Source organism: Tupaia chinensis, unplaced genomic scaffold (genome assembly GCF_000334495.1).
Source record: "Tupaia chinensis unplaced genomic scaffold, TupChi_1.0 Scaffold000052_1, whole genome shotgun sequence".
Lineage (NCBI taxonomy): Eukaryota > Metazoa > Chordata > Mammalia > Scandentia > Tupaiidae > Tupaia > Tupaia belangeri.
The window spans coordinates 1,706,305-1,722,172 of NW_006159510.1; the positions used below are offsets into that span (position 1 = coordinate 1,706,305).

Genomic DNA, 15,868 nt, shown 5'->3' on the forward strand with positions numbered 1-15,868 from the left:
CCCACTGGCCGACTGCTTGATGCGGTCACACGTCTGGTCAGATAAGAAGATGAATCATTCCAACCCAAGACCTTGGCTAGTGCTGGAACATGCAATAGCTAATAGCCCCGCTTGGCCCCACAAGCTACATCGAGCCCCTCCACCAAGCCTGAGCATGCAGCTGTGAGCGCTGGACCCAGAGCTGGTCATTGTGCAGAGCTGCCAGGTCACTGTGTCTGAACAAGCACTAAGGTCAATCAGTTCCTGAGTTACAATCCCGCCCAATGGTAACCACAGTTGCCCATGGCAGGGCCTACCTGCTCCCCTCTCATGGGCATCCTAAAAGGTGATAGGAAGGATGGCACCTCAAGCTATCCCACTGTCTTCTGCCTTTTGAATGTATCCCTGCTAAAGTAGTTCTCACAAGATGTTGACACTTAACCACTATGAATTTGGGTCTCATGAGAGTGTCAGTTATCGCGATTAGTTGGTGGAAATCACTGTGTTATTTTTCCTCCTGAAAATCTCCCTGTGATTAAGGATATTGGGCAACTTCAGTCTATCCATGAACATTACATCATATTTAAGTACTTCTACTCAGTTAGTGGCTTCATAGACAAAGACATCCAGAGAAGTTTTCTGGACACACAGGCATCAGATCTTGTAACCAAGTGTTCTCTCATCCACCCTCCATGAAGACCCATACTCAGCGGGTGAAGAACAAAAATCTATCTTCCTCCTTTCCACCAATGGCACCATCCAAGACTGCTAAACCCTCTACCCTGCCCTGAGCACCCACTCCTGAACCCCCCTCTCCAACCTGTGCACACAAAACTAATCCATCTGTAACAGACAAAAACCCAATAGTGTTCTTGCCATGCTCAAAACCTTTCACTATTGTTTCTTCTTTAAATGCACATCAGTCTTTATATGGAATCCTCACCCTGTCAGTCCTTGTCCCTGGCTCCAGCTGATGTCTGGGTCCCAGGATGTCCCACGCCCATCCTTACCCAGGGCATTCACATTCGCTGGTTTCTCTGCTCAGAAGGAATATTCTTTTATTGTTTTGGAGAGGTTTTTCGTTATAGGGCGTGTGCGCTCACCAGACAGAGAGAGACAGAGAGACAGAAAGCGAGAAATCACCCCCCATGGGAGATGGCCACGCCGCAATCCCTTCTCCTCCATTCTCCTCTTGGGCTCTTGGGCACACATGCACACGCGCCCGTCTTGAGTTTTAAGCCACCGGGTCCGGGACGCGAACCACAGCCGACTACATGGGAGTTCAGTGACATAGCCATTACGCTAACTGCTGGTCCCTGGAAAGTGGTTCTAATCCTTGGAATCTGTGAATGTTTCTTTATGTGGTGATTAAGGATTTCTAGAGATTACCTTGGATTACCAGGTGGACCCTAAGTGCCATCACAGGTATCCTTATAAGAGGAAGCAGAGGGAGAATGGCAGAGGCAAAAGGCCCCAGACACTGCAGCCAAGATGCTGCATGTCAAAGAATGCGCCAGCCACTAAGGCATGCCAGGAATGAAGATCCAGAAACAAGAAGAGGCTAGAACAAACTGCTTTGGAGTTGCACGTTGACAAGCACCCAAGACTTCTGCCACCCAGGACTGTGGGAAGAGTTAGCAACTTGTTTTAAGCCATCTAGTGTGTGGGTCACTTGTTCCAGTCACAGGTACTTTCTGTCTACTTAGTCCTGACCCAGAGCTAAGTGTTATATCTTTAGGAAACTCAGGTTAATCTCTGGACTAGATGGTTCTCTGTTTAGGGGCTTCCATACACCCAATGTCTTTTTTTTGTAGGGATCCTCCCAGTCTCTCTTTCTACAGTTACTTGTGCAGTTATTCCATCTGGGAGTGTCTTCCTTCCAGACTGCAGATTCCAGAAGAGCAGGAATCATGAGCTGGGCATATACCATCACAGGGTTATCAGCCCCAGCCGTGGCTCCCACACAGCTGGCACTCAATAAACGTTTGTCACTGAATGAAATACATGTATCTTCTAGCCACCTGCAGACAGTCATGGGATTCCTTAAACTTGTTTCCATGGAACTTGGTCAAGAGTGTAAGCATGATGGCTTGGGGACCATAAGCTTGAGACCAGCAGTCACAGACCTTTGGGAAAAGAGAGAGTGTGTGGATCCACCCACATTTAACACAGAGTGAGTTATCCTTATCCTAAATTCTCGGGACCCGAGTGATGTGGGCTTCAATTTTTGTTTTGCTTTGGAATATTTGTATTACATAATGAGATATCTTGGGAAGAGAGACCCAAGTCTCAACATAAAACTCATGTATGTTTCATATACACTTTCTATACTTGAATTTAATTTTATACAGTATTTTTGCATTGCAGCATTTTGATTGTAACTGGTCACATGAAGTGAGGTATGGAATTTTCCATTTGTGGTGTTATGTCAGTGCTCAACTAACATAGTTTAGACTTTGGAGCATTGAGGGGTTTTCAGATTAGGGAAGCTCAACCTGTAATACCAATAGGGAAATTTTCCCTTGAGTACTCTGCATTAAATTTAAAAGAGCGCTGTGCTGAACGAACATAGGCTCAGTTCAAATTACTCTAGACTGTAATTCCAATTTCTTTGTCAGATTCTTATCCTTGCAAAATAACTAGTGCTTTTAAAACTTGTTATGTGCTTTAGCTGGTGGGCAGTTTTGCACTCCCTAAAAGCTGAGACTGGAAGAAGAACCAGGCACCAATAGGACCAATTCTTGTCTTCTTAGTGCTTAAGTAGGGACAGGGACAAGTAGCTAACTAGACAAGTAGCTAACAGAGCCCATGACTATCACAGGGCTGAGATACAGCACTCTAGGGATTTCATTGCTGTATTTGTATTGAGTCTGTTACAGGAATTTGGGGGGGGGGAATGGATGTGCAGAGCTATAGAGCAGGTGTCCTTGGGCTGGAGCACATGTGCCAATGACAGGTGCCCCTGGAAGTACAAAACCATGTTGGTTATGTTTCCAGCTGGATCTCCCCCACATGCCCACACTAACAGGAAGACTTGCTGCTAATTCAAAGAACGACACTGTGATCACTTAACTGATGAATACTGCTGATGAAACTGTCGTTAGGCTGATCTGAACATGAGTATCTCTAACTTCTGCTCCAGGTGGGCTGCTGATGGAAGGTGAAGGTGCCAAGAGGACCTGACACTGAGCGAGGGCCCTGAGCCTCTGTATGCCCACAAGTTTAACAACAACGAGAGTCGAGTTGGAACAGCAACCTTATAGACACTGTTCCTAAAGACTCTCTTCAGTGCCTAGATGGCATCTGAATGCTTGAGTTAGCTTTTTCTAAAAATAAGCCATTCTGGCTGTGCTTCATTCAGTTCCTAAAAGGAGTCCTGGTAGAAAAAAGGCCACATGCCAAGTGCAATGCTGCCAATTGCTGACGGCAGGTGGAAGGGCTTCCCTGACTTTTTTGGTGGGAGAGAGAATCAAAGAGGGTGATGCCCCCAACTGGCACGTGGAGACCAGCCATGAGCTGGACCAGCCCAGCAGCACCCGCTGCTCCGCAGCCATTTCCACTGTGCAGATGTGCTTGTCAGTGCTACCACCTTCCCATGGGGAACAGATGAGTCTCCAAGGAAAATCTCCCAGAGTCCCACTGAGGAAAAGCTCCAGGCTACAGTTCAAACATCACTAATATTCTGCTACAAGGAGTACTCACCCCCTGCAGTTTTTTACTTACAAGGTACATGTAGTTGCTAAAGAGAGAAAGGGTAAGTGAGAAATCATTCCCCAGGTGGGGATAGTCACTCTGCAATCCCTTCCCCTCCATTCTCCTCTCACGATTTTTGGCATGCATATACACATGTGTGTGTTTCAAGCCACCAGGTCCAGGACTAGAACTGGTGGGATCCAGCTGCCTGAACTGAGCTCCATGCCACCTGCTGACCTGCTACAATGAGTTTTTTTAAATATAAATTAAATGTGAAAAGATGAGGTGGAGTTTGCTACAGCCTGAGAACAGAAAGAAAAAAGCAGTGGACTTTGATATGAGAACACAGTTCTCACTTCACTATTGAGCTGCAAGGTCAATTTCCCATGACTGGAATTCCTTCACATAGCTGACCAGCTGCTGGACTCAGGTGAACACATAGGGACTATGCAGGAGGGCCTATTCCTGCCACCTCCAGGGACCAGAAGCTAAGTGCAGCCTTCTAGTGGGGAACTGAATGAAGCTCCTTTCTCTGCCAGTGAAACAAGGGTGGTTCTGTGCCACCTGCAGGTCAAGAGGTGTAGTGCAAGAATCTGAGTTGGTAACTTCTGCCCCATGGAGGTGTTGAAAGAAAGTGAAGACCAGGATGATGCTTGGAACCTTTGAGCATTCAGTGACTGGGACTATTTCCCATTCTGCCTAGGATCTTATTTAAGATGCAAAGACAGAACTCCAGGGAGATTACTCACAGGGCCCAAGGGAGCCTCTAAAAGGAAGGGAATGTGCTTGGGCCAGCCTCTCCAAGGCCATCAACTGCTGGGAGCAAACCCAGAACAAGGCCCCAGGGAGAGAGTGATGATGTGTCCATCAGTTAGAGTCAAATGCTGAGATTCAAACAGAGATTTAGGACACTAGCCTAAGTAGAGGTCTTTTTTTCTCCTTTCCCTGCATCATAATTCAACTCAGAAAGAAGAACCTAGAAGAAACTGGTATTTTCTGAGGTTCTATGCCCAGTTAAACCAAGGGAATGCTTTAACAGAGTCAGGACTTTTCATTGCAAACTAGGGCTGCCTGATGTCAACATCTAAAGGAAGAGGCCAGCAGTTCCCTTCCAGGAGGGGTAGGGCAGTGAATCACTGGCCCAACGACATGCCTGGCCAGTGGTGAGTGAGGACACTTGCTGCAGCAAAGACCTTTGGAGTTACCAGAAGTTCCCGCTAATGGACCACACAGACAGGTCAGTGCCTTGGTTTGGCAAATGTCGCGCAAGTTCCACGGGCTCTGGTGTGGATATTAGGCCAACATCCTAAACCCGCTGGGTCTACTCTCTGAGCTAGATGTGGTGTTGATGAAACTGCCCTCTTGGGAGAGCATGATTCTAAATCTTAACCTGCCTCTCATCTCACCAAGGAGGATGTGTTTCCACACGGCACCTGTGCCTCCTTGCACTTAAAAGAGGATTTGCACTGCTTGTTTCAGAGCGTTTGTACTTACCAGGCACCTTGGTTCCTTTCTGCACGTCCCTGTACCTTGCTTCGTGTCACACATTTAACTATTCAACTTTGGACAGGAGAAGCAGTACATGCCAGAAATGATTCCCACACTCACCTTGTTTAAGTATAGAGAAATATTATCGAAAGCCTGTACAACGTCTTATTCCTAGTAAAGACAGGCTCTCCCCAAAACAAAGGAACTAAGAAAAACTATCCTACTATGGGAAGTATAATATCAAATCAAGCTAATAGGAGAAATCAATAATAAACTTGACTCACTCATTCTAAAAGGTTGAGTGAGTTTTCTCTTTCAATTTTCTACTTTAGTGTGTGTATGTGTGTGGGGGAGACCCTAAGCTGAGACTTAGACCTGACTGGGCAATCTAAGGGCAAAAAAAATAAACTGCTAAAACAAGGCAAGGAGTGTAACGTTTTCTTACCTCGACGATTGTATTCAAGCCAGTGTCAGAACCCAGACTGGTGTCTGTGCCTGGGATATTGTTGCTAACAGTAGCAGGCAGGACGCAAATAGGAACGCAGAACTCATCGTGGCTCTCTCGTGCGTTAGCCAACATCAGCGCACTACTGTAAGCCTGAAGCAGCAGGACCGCGGGATTAGCAAGGGGCCCGGCATAGCACCTGTGTCACCTGTGGTTCTGGGAATGTGACAGGAAGGGCCTGGGTCACCCCTGGGAAGCTGTTTCATGCGGGTCAAAGTTTTTGCATGGTGCAGGAGCAGAGCAAGCTTCCACAGTGCCTGAGCCACACAGGCACAGCCTCGTCCTTGTCGCACAGGAGGACGGCCAGGGCAGCAGAGTCAGAGCAGGTGCAAGGCAGGCAGCAAAGCAGGCAACGGGCAGAAGAGGGGCAGAGGTGTCATCAGTGTGTTAGTCATTAGACGGAACAGCTGCTCGTTCTGGGCATCGTGGAGTGGGTGTGGAAAACCAATCAGGTTGAAGGATTTAGTCAGTGCCAGTCCTCAACTTTCTGTAGGTAGGCAGGAGATGACAGAGCACAGAACTGTGAGGACCACATCAATGACCGGCATCGCTGATGCAGAACATGGTCCCCTGCAGCAGACACTGCCAGCCACAGAAGGCAGGACTTAGACAAGGCATGCAGTTACCTTCCCTCTGGGCTGCTCAGTTGGAGCCCTGGCTTGGGAGTGTCTCTCTGCTCTCCATGAAGAGAGACTACTTCCCTCCCTTCCTGAGGGAGCTCCCTCCCGTGGCCCTTGCAATCTTATGTAGAGCAACATAGACCTGATTGTTGTATGAGCTCAATATGAAAGGATTTGGTTCTGATGTCAAAAAGATGAGATGTTCTTTAGGTGAACAGAAATTTTCGTCATCATCTGCCTTAGGATGTTGCAGAGTTAGTGAACAGGTCCACTCGTCACTGTACCTAAATCCAAGCAGCTCCAAGCAAAACAAGACATTTTATGATCCATTTGGTGTCAAACCTGACCCATTCACAGTCTTTTACTTGCCCTGTATATAATGTATTGGTCCATTTTGCTGCAGAAATATAGTGTGTATGCGGAGTGGGGCCATGCCTCCTGCAAAGGTTATGCAAGGTGCCACATGTTCTGCATCACCTCTCTGCCATCCAAGACATTCTGAGCTCTACAACCCTGTGGCCCAAGGATTCTGGACAGTGAGTTGTGGACCTGCAGTATGTTAGTGCACAGAGTAGTCAGTAGGAGGGTAAGAAGGGTCGGTCAGTGCCGAGGTAGGGTGGTCCCAGGGGAAAGTGTGAGCAGGTTCTCCCTCTTGCCAGCCATAGTCATAGCCCACCCAAGCTCGGCATGTGGCCCAGCCTCTTAGCCAGTGTCCAGATGTCCCTGTCATCCAGGTAGTTTTCACAGCCTTTATTCAAATGTAGCATGCTTCAGAACCATGAAGGGTTCATCTAGGGATGCTCTTTGGTCAGTGCTCTGGATTCGGATCCATTGGCACTGCTACTGGAGGGCTCCCCAGCACTATCTAGAAAGGTATTTTCACTCTCTTCACTGTGCACCTCTCTAGTTCTGATTTAAAAAAATAAATAACGGGCTGTACAGTAACTGGCTGCTTGTGCTAGAAGTCAAGGAGGTGTAGAAGCCACCTAGGCTGAGAAGGGCCTAGGCACAGTGGAAGGGTAGGTGGGCAGGAGGTGTTAGTGCCTGAACCCCAGTCTCCAATGGCGGTTGTATGGCTGCCAACACTTTATCTTCTCTTCCCCAACACTCCTCATTTCTTTCCTTCAACCACCCAGAAAATGACAGGAATACTGGGGTGGGGACTCTGTCTGGGCAAGTATGAAACTCCAATGACAAGTGAAGGTCTTACATCTAGGTAGGGCCTATAGCTACAACAGTGACTTTACCTATTAGGCATTGGGAAAGTCATGATGTATTTTCCTATGTTTTTCTGTCCAAAAATGCATCATAACTTTCCCAACAACTCAAAATTCTTGGCTCCAAGTGTAGATCATTTTAAAACACATTCAGCTACCCTGGACATTTTGAGCTATCCACACTAAGAAAAGAAACAGGACGGCTATCTAGGAATTCAGTTATGATTTTCAGTTTCTTTCTTTCTTTTTCTTTTCTTTTGAGAGTTTTTTTTTTTTTTTCCCCCGCTGTAGAGCCCCTGAGCTCTCCGGAGAGACATAAAGTGAGTAATCACACCCTGGGGGGTGGGGGTGGTCACGCCCCAATCCCTTTACACTCATTCTCCTCTAGAGATTGTTGGCTACATGTACCCGACGTGAGTTTTAATCTGCTGGGTCTGGGTCTCAAACTGTGGTCAACTTTCTGTCCAAAAATGCATCATAACTTTCCCAACAACTCAAAATTCTTGGCTCCAAGTGTAGATCATTTTAAAACACATTCAGCTACCCTGGACATTTTGAGCTATCCACACTAAGAAAAGAAACAGGACGGCTATCTAGGAATTCAGTTATGATTTTCAGTTTCTTTCTTTCTTTTTCTTTTCTTTTGAGAGTTTTTTTTTTTTTTTCCCCCGCTGTAGAGCCCCTGAGCTCTCCGGAGAGACATAAAGTGAGTAATCACACCCTGGGGGGTGGGGGTGGTCACGCCCCAATCCCTTTACACTCATTCTCCTCTAGAGATTGTTGGCTACATGTACCCGACGTGAGTTTTAATCTGCTGGGTCTGGGTCTCAAACTGTGGTCAACTATGTGAGAGCCCAGTGATGTAACTATTACCCTGCTTGGGATCTGCTGATCCCAAGTTTCTTTGTGATAATAATTTGGTACTGTTAACAGGGCTCGGTCACTGCTGCCTTCCTGGAACTTCATGGTCACATCACAGGCACCTCCCATTAGCTCACATTGGTTGTGTTTTTTTTCACTATAACAAGGTAATGTGCCAACAGAGAGGAATAACAAGAAAATCCAACTGAAAATCTCTACACCCAGGTCGTGAGAAGTTTCAAACGCCTGCTATGAGGCATTTTATTCATCTCGCTCTGTCCAGAAGACCCACTAACTATTATACTGTACACACTGAGATATATTTGCAGTACACATCTCTAAGCTACACTTCAGTGCCAGCAAGGAGGAAATAATGAGGACAATGACCACCTATCTAAAGGTAATGACATGCGACTAGCATAGGGTTTCTCTACCCTTGCACTGCTGACATTCTGAGTTGGGTTGGCCCCTTGTAGTGGGGACCCCACTGTGTGTTAGGAAGTGGAGCAGTATCCCTGGATCTACCCAGCAGATGCCAGGAGTAGCCCCTTCTCCCAGTTCTGATACTCCTAAATGTTTCTGTACATTGCATATGTCCCCTGGAGCCTAAATCACCTGCAGTTGAAAACCTCTTGATTCTCTGATAAAAAGGAACCGGCTGGTATTGGGAGATGTCCACCCAAATGCTGTCCAGGGCCCAGCTGTAAGCTGCTACACACAGAGCATCCAGACAGAGTGTGGGGATCCCCTTTGGCTATGGCCTGCAGGTGACCTGTTGGGATGCCTGTTAGAAGTTACTGAGAGAGTGGGTGACCTGATGCTGGCACACTGTGGCTCCTCCATTGCAAAGGCCTCCCACGACCCACCAGAGCAGTCCCAGGACCACCCCAGAGTGACCTAGTGTTGCATCACCACAAGCCCTCACCCCCTAGACAGGATGCCAGTCCCCTTCCTTCATATAGGTCATAACCAGTCTAGACTAGTTCAGACCCCAAATCCAAACCTGCTAAAAAGGATTTCACTTCATTTTGGACTCAATAAACAGAACTCTGGAAGACACTGAAGCCATGTCCATTATCTTGGTCCCTTTGCCAGGATATGTGAAAGGACTCACCGCTGCATTTTCATCCCTTGCCCAATCCTGAGCAGTCACAGCATCCACTGAAGTCATCCCCACCAGCCTGGCTCCAGCCACCACCATGAGACACGAACCACGGCACCACCATGACAGCCAGTTCCTTGGAGCCCCAGTAACTAAGTGGGCAGTGGAAACCACACACCTCCACTTACCATGATGGTCACGCCTGAGCCGACAGGAAGGTGAAACTACCTACTCATTCTTTTCCTTTCTCAAAGGTTATCATGGACTAATCTAGCTTGGAGAAATTCAAATGAATACAAAACTGAACTCGAAAAATCACATAAGAAATCACAAAATCTCTGTAAAGGAAGTCAAAAGAAAGCAAAGTAAATACTTTCCTTCTCCATCTAATTTGGTTTCCAAATTTACACAACACACATACATTATATCTTTTCCATCTTAAAAAAAATCATAGTATAGCAGAGGAGCCTGAATTATCAAGTGAGAGAATCTTTTCAACCTCATGCCTGAAAGTGCACATCAAATGTCACAAGAGATAAACACCAACCATGGCCAGGAACTGCACAAGCTCCTACCAACCATGAGCGATAGCCTCCCAGTTCTCCACTCATGCCCCTTAGGAGGGATCTAACTTGGAAATGATTCTGAAATAAGAAGCTCCCATTGCTTCCACTGCAAGCTCACTTGGCTTGTGTAAAATCAAGATCTTAGCTCAGGCAAGAAAAATGGCAATACAAGAAAAAAAAAAGATACATTTATTTTGAAATAGAAACTGATCTTTACATTCACAATTTGAGATCAATCAAGAGCCCAAACCAGCCTAATAGCACCAAAAGTAGTTACAACAGCCACCAGGGAAGCATAAGCAATATCTAAGCAAGAGGTTAATGATTGCAAATAAACAGAGTAAGTATCAATTCCAGCCCCAGTGAACCTAGGGAACACGGGGCAAGTTTCTTTAGTAAAGAAACTGCAGAGTGTAAGTTCATAAAAGCAAGAAATAAGCACTTGTAAGCATTACTTACCATTTGAATTTTATGTTAAAAGCTTTTTACTTTTTATTTACCAGCACTAGAAATGAGTTTGATGCCAAGAATTTAAGAAAAACAAGTCAGAAAACCCTTTGTAAGTCTCACAAGAAAAATAAAAATTTCTGAAAATTACTGAAAAATGTTAGACACCAAATATATTTATATTTACTTACTGCATTAGATAATTGTCAGACTCCCATGTAAATCACCAAGTGTGATCTACAAATATAATAATGAGAATGCATTTATTTCCATGTTTTGTTATTGCCTTTTGCAAAGAAGCTAAAATAGCATCAATATTGTTTTAGATGTAATTTAATGCCCTCAGTACAAAAGGGCAAATAATGTTAATGGCCACTGACAAAGAAACATGATAAATGCAAATAGTGGATTCAGATCAACACATAAAATGTTTGGTTCAGTTTTTATCTTTAAACATCAAGATAGGGACCCTGGGATCCAGAATTTCATCACAATAAGATATTATAAACTTAAAGTAAATTAAGCTCAGCCAAAAAAATCAGAAGATAAAAGGGAAAAAAGTTAGTTTTGATGGTTATCCAAATCTCAAAATACCGCAACTCAACAGTACTCCAACTACAGATGCTCACTATCACTTAAGGAGTCTTGGCAGTGTGACATCATCCCAGTAGCCACATGCAAAAAGAAGTGGTAAAAATCTGTAAGATCTTGAGCACAGATTTTTATAGCCTAAGAAATTTTTTAAAATACTTTTCTGAAAAAAAAAAAAAAAGGAAGAAAAAAGTTATTCTGAGGACTGTGTGGCAAGTAGGAAAAGGTCATTTCTAGTGCACTGGTAGATAAAGGGCCGGCCCTCAGGGTTAGCGTCAGCCGATGCCTACTTTGCTGGACACACAGGGACTTACATCCGTGATGGTGTTCAGAGCTGTGTCTGCCCCGATGCTGAAATCGGAACCAGGTACATTGTTGGAGACAGTGGCAGGAACCATAACCATAGGGACACAGAACTCCTCGTGTCTCTCCCGGGCAGCTGACAGCTCAAGGAGTCCCAGGTAGGCCTGTCAGATAAGTGTGTACAATTGTGGGGGCTAAAAAGGAAGAGAGGACAGGGTGGGGTGGGAGTGACAGTGCAGGAAAGAGCTCAGGGAAAGCCACTGCTACCGCAGCACACAGGCACACAGAGGGTACCACGGAACCATGAAAAACCAATAGAGAAGCATTAAGACCAGAGAGAAGGGTAAGTGGGTTTTAAGCACAAAGGAAAACACAAGACATTATCATGTAGAAGCAAAACTAATTCTTTTATGTGTAAGAGTCTGAATTTTTGAGATTCTTAAATTTTCTTTAAAGTCAATGGAAAGGTCATTATGGGACTTGTCTTCATTGAACAGAAAAATACTAAGGACTACATTCCAATATGTGATTAAATTATAGCCACCTAGTTACCTTCCTCCCTAAATAGCCAATGGACTTTAGATACAAGAGATAGAATTCTTTTTTAAAAATATTCATTTAAAAAAAATTTTCTGTAGGGTCTATGTGCTCGCCAGAGTGAGAAAGAGAAAGGAAAGAAAGCACCCCTCCTGGAGGGGTGGCCATGGTTTAATTCCTTCTCTTCCATTCTCTGGGGATTTGGAACATGCATATACATGTACCCCGTATGTTTTTTAAGCCACTAGGTCTAGTACTTGAATCAGGCAGTTCCACCACACCACTAACTGGCCTGAAATAGAATTATTTCTAAAGGCTCAAAATTTTAATATATCAGAACTCACTGTACAGATGATTCTCAGTTAAGAAGTCAAGTTTTTGCTCCCAAGTTAAGATGTTTTATTAGAATTGGGTCAGTCTTAGGCCACGTCTTGTCACCCTGTCATTTTGCTGCATTATGATTAGCCAGTGGCGGATGGGCCTGGGAAACTATTGGGTTGTCAGGGAAGTCATGAGACATTTTTGCATAGAAAACATAGAAAAATATATCATGGGTTTTTGGACAACCTAATATAATCTCAGCTCACGAAGAGTAGCCAACCAGTATTCTGCTTGCACGAGGCCAACGCAGGGTTGTGTTCATACCTAGAAACTGACAAGGAGGCTAACAGAGAGCAATAACATACCTCAAACCCACCAATAATCAACAGGGCATTGATATTATGGGCCCGCATCTGTGCAGCGATCTCCTCCAAGTTCTTTCCAGGCAGAGTACTAAAAAATAGTTAGATCCAGGAGTGAGATCAGACATCAACCAACGCCACTCATTCCATGATATACCTAACGCCAGCCAACCTAGTGGAAACCATGTGGCCCCCAGTGCACGTGTCCTGTTTCCTTCCTGCCATCATGGTTGTCAGACAGCAGCCCAGGCAGCGAGGATCGTTCCATAAGGTGGGAATGGCCAGGAATCACATCTCAAAAGATAGTATTTTCAAAAGAAGATGGGAAAAGGCATTTCAGCTTGACCTAAAAAGAATTGCACTGCCCAATTAGAAAAAACTAACCACAAGAGTGTGCAATTGTTGGCAATAATTATTTCAATAGTAAATTTCCAGTTTCCAAATAACTGGTATGTACATTATTCAATTTCATTTCATTTCTTGTTGCATCATTTCATACTTGCTAACTCTGTCCCACGTTATCACCTAGTGGCAGGTTTAACAAGTACACCACCAGGCAGATATTTGTCTATACCCAGACTTAACACCCCAAAAAACACCCAACCCTATTTTTCTTTCATACCTATGGGAGAAAATAAAATGCTTATACTCTTGATAGATTGATAAATAGTTGCAAGGCAAAAAGTATTCAGGCACGGCAAGTTAGAACAAATACGTATAAAACCCCTCCCAGCTTTCTGATACATAAGTTTTTAAGCATATTTAGAATGTACCCAATGCTAATAACTAGTCCCACCTAGCTATTTCAGAGCTGGGCCCAGGGCAGCTTATAAAGCAAACCTATGCTTTGGATGTCACAGCCACTCTGCAGAGGCCCAAGACAGTGACAGACAATGCCTACTTCTAACTAGAGCCTTGCTATCAGCACCAACACCATGGTTCTGGGAGGGACTGGACTCAAGTGCAGAACGAATCCATCTCTGTGGACTCCCTTCCCGCCTCTGGGTGGAACCGGGAGTCCTGGCTTTAAAACAGAGCAAAGGTTGGCACAAATTTGCTCAGTGCAAGAAGTCACACATACATAGAAGCCAACATTTATTTAATTTACATAAAAAATTTTTTTCTCCCAATATTAAAATATAATCGATCATAATGATTGATACTACTACTTGTAACCCTGAGATCATCAAAGATGAACACAACTTAAATATAATAATAAATAACAGTGCTTCTTTGGATATTGTATCTATGTCTAGGTGGGAAAATGGAAGCTTAGTATAATTCAGAAATCTACATTTTTATACTAGAATCACGCAGGTCATTTCCTGAGCTATGGAAATTGGAGCTTTGAGTCACTCAGTTCTGTCATTCCCACCAATATGAGCCTATCATCAGGGAGGTTTTCGTTCTGGTTTATACAGCACAGTTACTATAGCTCCACTTTATGACCTTAAATGAAGTAGACGAGTTTTGCGTGCTATTTTGCTCTTCACGTAAATGGAAATAAGGATTGGAAGAAGGTGTCCACTATTTACCTGCCCTCTCTTCCCAAGCCCTGATCTCATCTTCCCTGAAACATATCCAGGTCCCTCCAAGGGTGGGAATGCAATTATGATTTTCAGTTTATGGAACTGGCTTAGTACTCTGGCCTTTAGAAATTCCTTTATGGGAAACCATCAACACCTAGTTACTCTCTCCTCTAATACAGCTTTTTCTTCTCCCTTATGAATAAGTTTGAAGGGCCAGCAGATGGCTTAGTGGTTAAGGTGCTGGACTCCCACATGGTCACCAGTGGTTCAAGTTCCCGACCTGGTAGCTTGAAACTCACACTGGGAGTGTGTGCGTGCATGCCCAAAATCCTGTGAGGAGAATGGAGGAGAAGGGATTGTGGTGTGCCCATCCCCCAGGGGGAAGTGGTTTCTTGCTTTCTGTCATGCTATTTCTGTCTCTTTGGTGAATGCACACACCCTAATAGCAAAAGTCTCTTAAAAACAAAAAGAATAAGTTTGAGAATCAAGATCTGGAATTACCGTTTTGTCCCAAGAATAGACCCTCCTTGGCCGGTCCAACCTCCAACATCTCCCCAGCCGATTTCTTTGATCTAATGTGCAAATACAGAATGAAAAAGCTCAAGTGAAAAAACAAAAGGGAATTAGGAAGCATTAAACATCTCAGATTCTGTGCCTTTAACAGGCGACCTCCTTGTCAAGATCTGTGAGGTTATAAGACTGTTCTCATAGTCATAGGGAATATCTACGTCTTAGCCCCCATTGTGTATGAGATGGCAAAGTCTATCATTGGGAAATAAAACAAAATTAATATCATGATTTGTTTGTTTGTTTATTTATAGATTTTTGCTATAGGGCACGTATACTTGCCAGAGAGACCAAAAAGAGGCAGAAAGTAAGAAATTGCCCCCTGGGGGAAATGGCCATGCCCCAATCCCTTCTCCATTTTCCTCTTGGGAGTCCTGGCCCTCATGCACAAACCCCCCAGTGTGAATTTTAAGCTGCCCAGTCCAGGACTTGAACCGCAGTTGACTATGTGAGAGTCCAGTGACATAACCATTATGCCATTTGCTGGTCCCAATATTATGGCTTTTATAGTGTTAAAAGAGTTTAAAAATCTTTTCCTAATGGGGGAAAAAAAAAGGAGGTGGCATCAGGCTGGAAGAAATATAATGGCAGAATGCAAAACCAAGTTGTCCAAGAAACTGCTGTGCATGAAGTTCATGCAAAGTAGACTGGACTTGGAAACCAAGAAACAACTGGAAGAGGCAGAAAAGAAAATCATTAGTGAAGAACACTGGTATTTGAATTTGCCAGAGCTTAAAGAGAAAGAGAGGCTCGTAATAGAAAAGCAGAGTTTCTTGTTATATGAAGATCTTCTCTATGAATTTAATCCTGAGGTTGAAAAATTAATGCTGCAGGGGAATGTCAAGAACAAAGACGACGTTGAAGATGAAACAGTGGAGCTGGATGTGTCAGACAAAGAAATGTCTAGAAGATAATAAGACTTTGGTGGGGACAAATGGAAAAATGTTCATTACGAAGAGAGACTGAGCCAATTATGAAGAAGGTGAACATGGAGATATAAAACCAACTGAACCTAAAAAGATGTTCTTAAAACCTCAAGATTAAAAGGAATGCCTTAAGACATGGCTCAGGGATGCCTTGTGACACTTAGCAGCTTATGTTGGAGCTCATCCTGACGATGTCTCTATAATTATTAGCAATATAATGTTTATTAAAAAATAACGTATAATTTTGGAAATAT

The 15,868-nt window shown here is 44.2% G+C and overlaps 1 protein-coding gene and 1 pseudogene across 1 annotated transcript in view; one reads left to right on the plus strand and one right to left on the minus strand.

The window, feature by feature from the left end:
• PFKP (phosphofructokinase, platelet) overlaps positions 1-15,868 on the minus strand; it is a gene marked incomplete in the record, with an annotated part of 76,401 nt that overhangs the window by 9,898 nt on the left and 50,635 nt on the right. The window contains 4 exon segments of the mRNA XM_027775363.1: positions 1-33; positions 11,384-11,536; positions 12,596-12,683; positions 14,623-14,693. Of these exon segments, the coding sequence (XP_027631164.1) occupies positions 1-33; positions 11,384-11,536; positions 12,596-12,683; positions 14,623-14,693 (345 nt within the window).
• On the plus strand, positions 15,276-15,752 carry LOC102500904 (M-phase phosphoprotein 6 pseudogene; annotated as a pseudogene).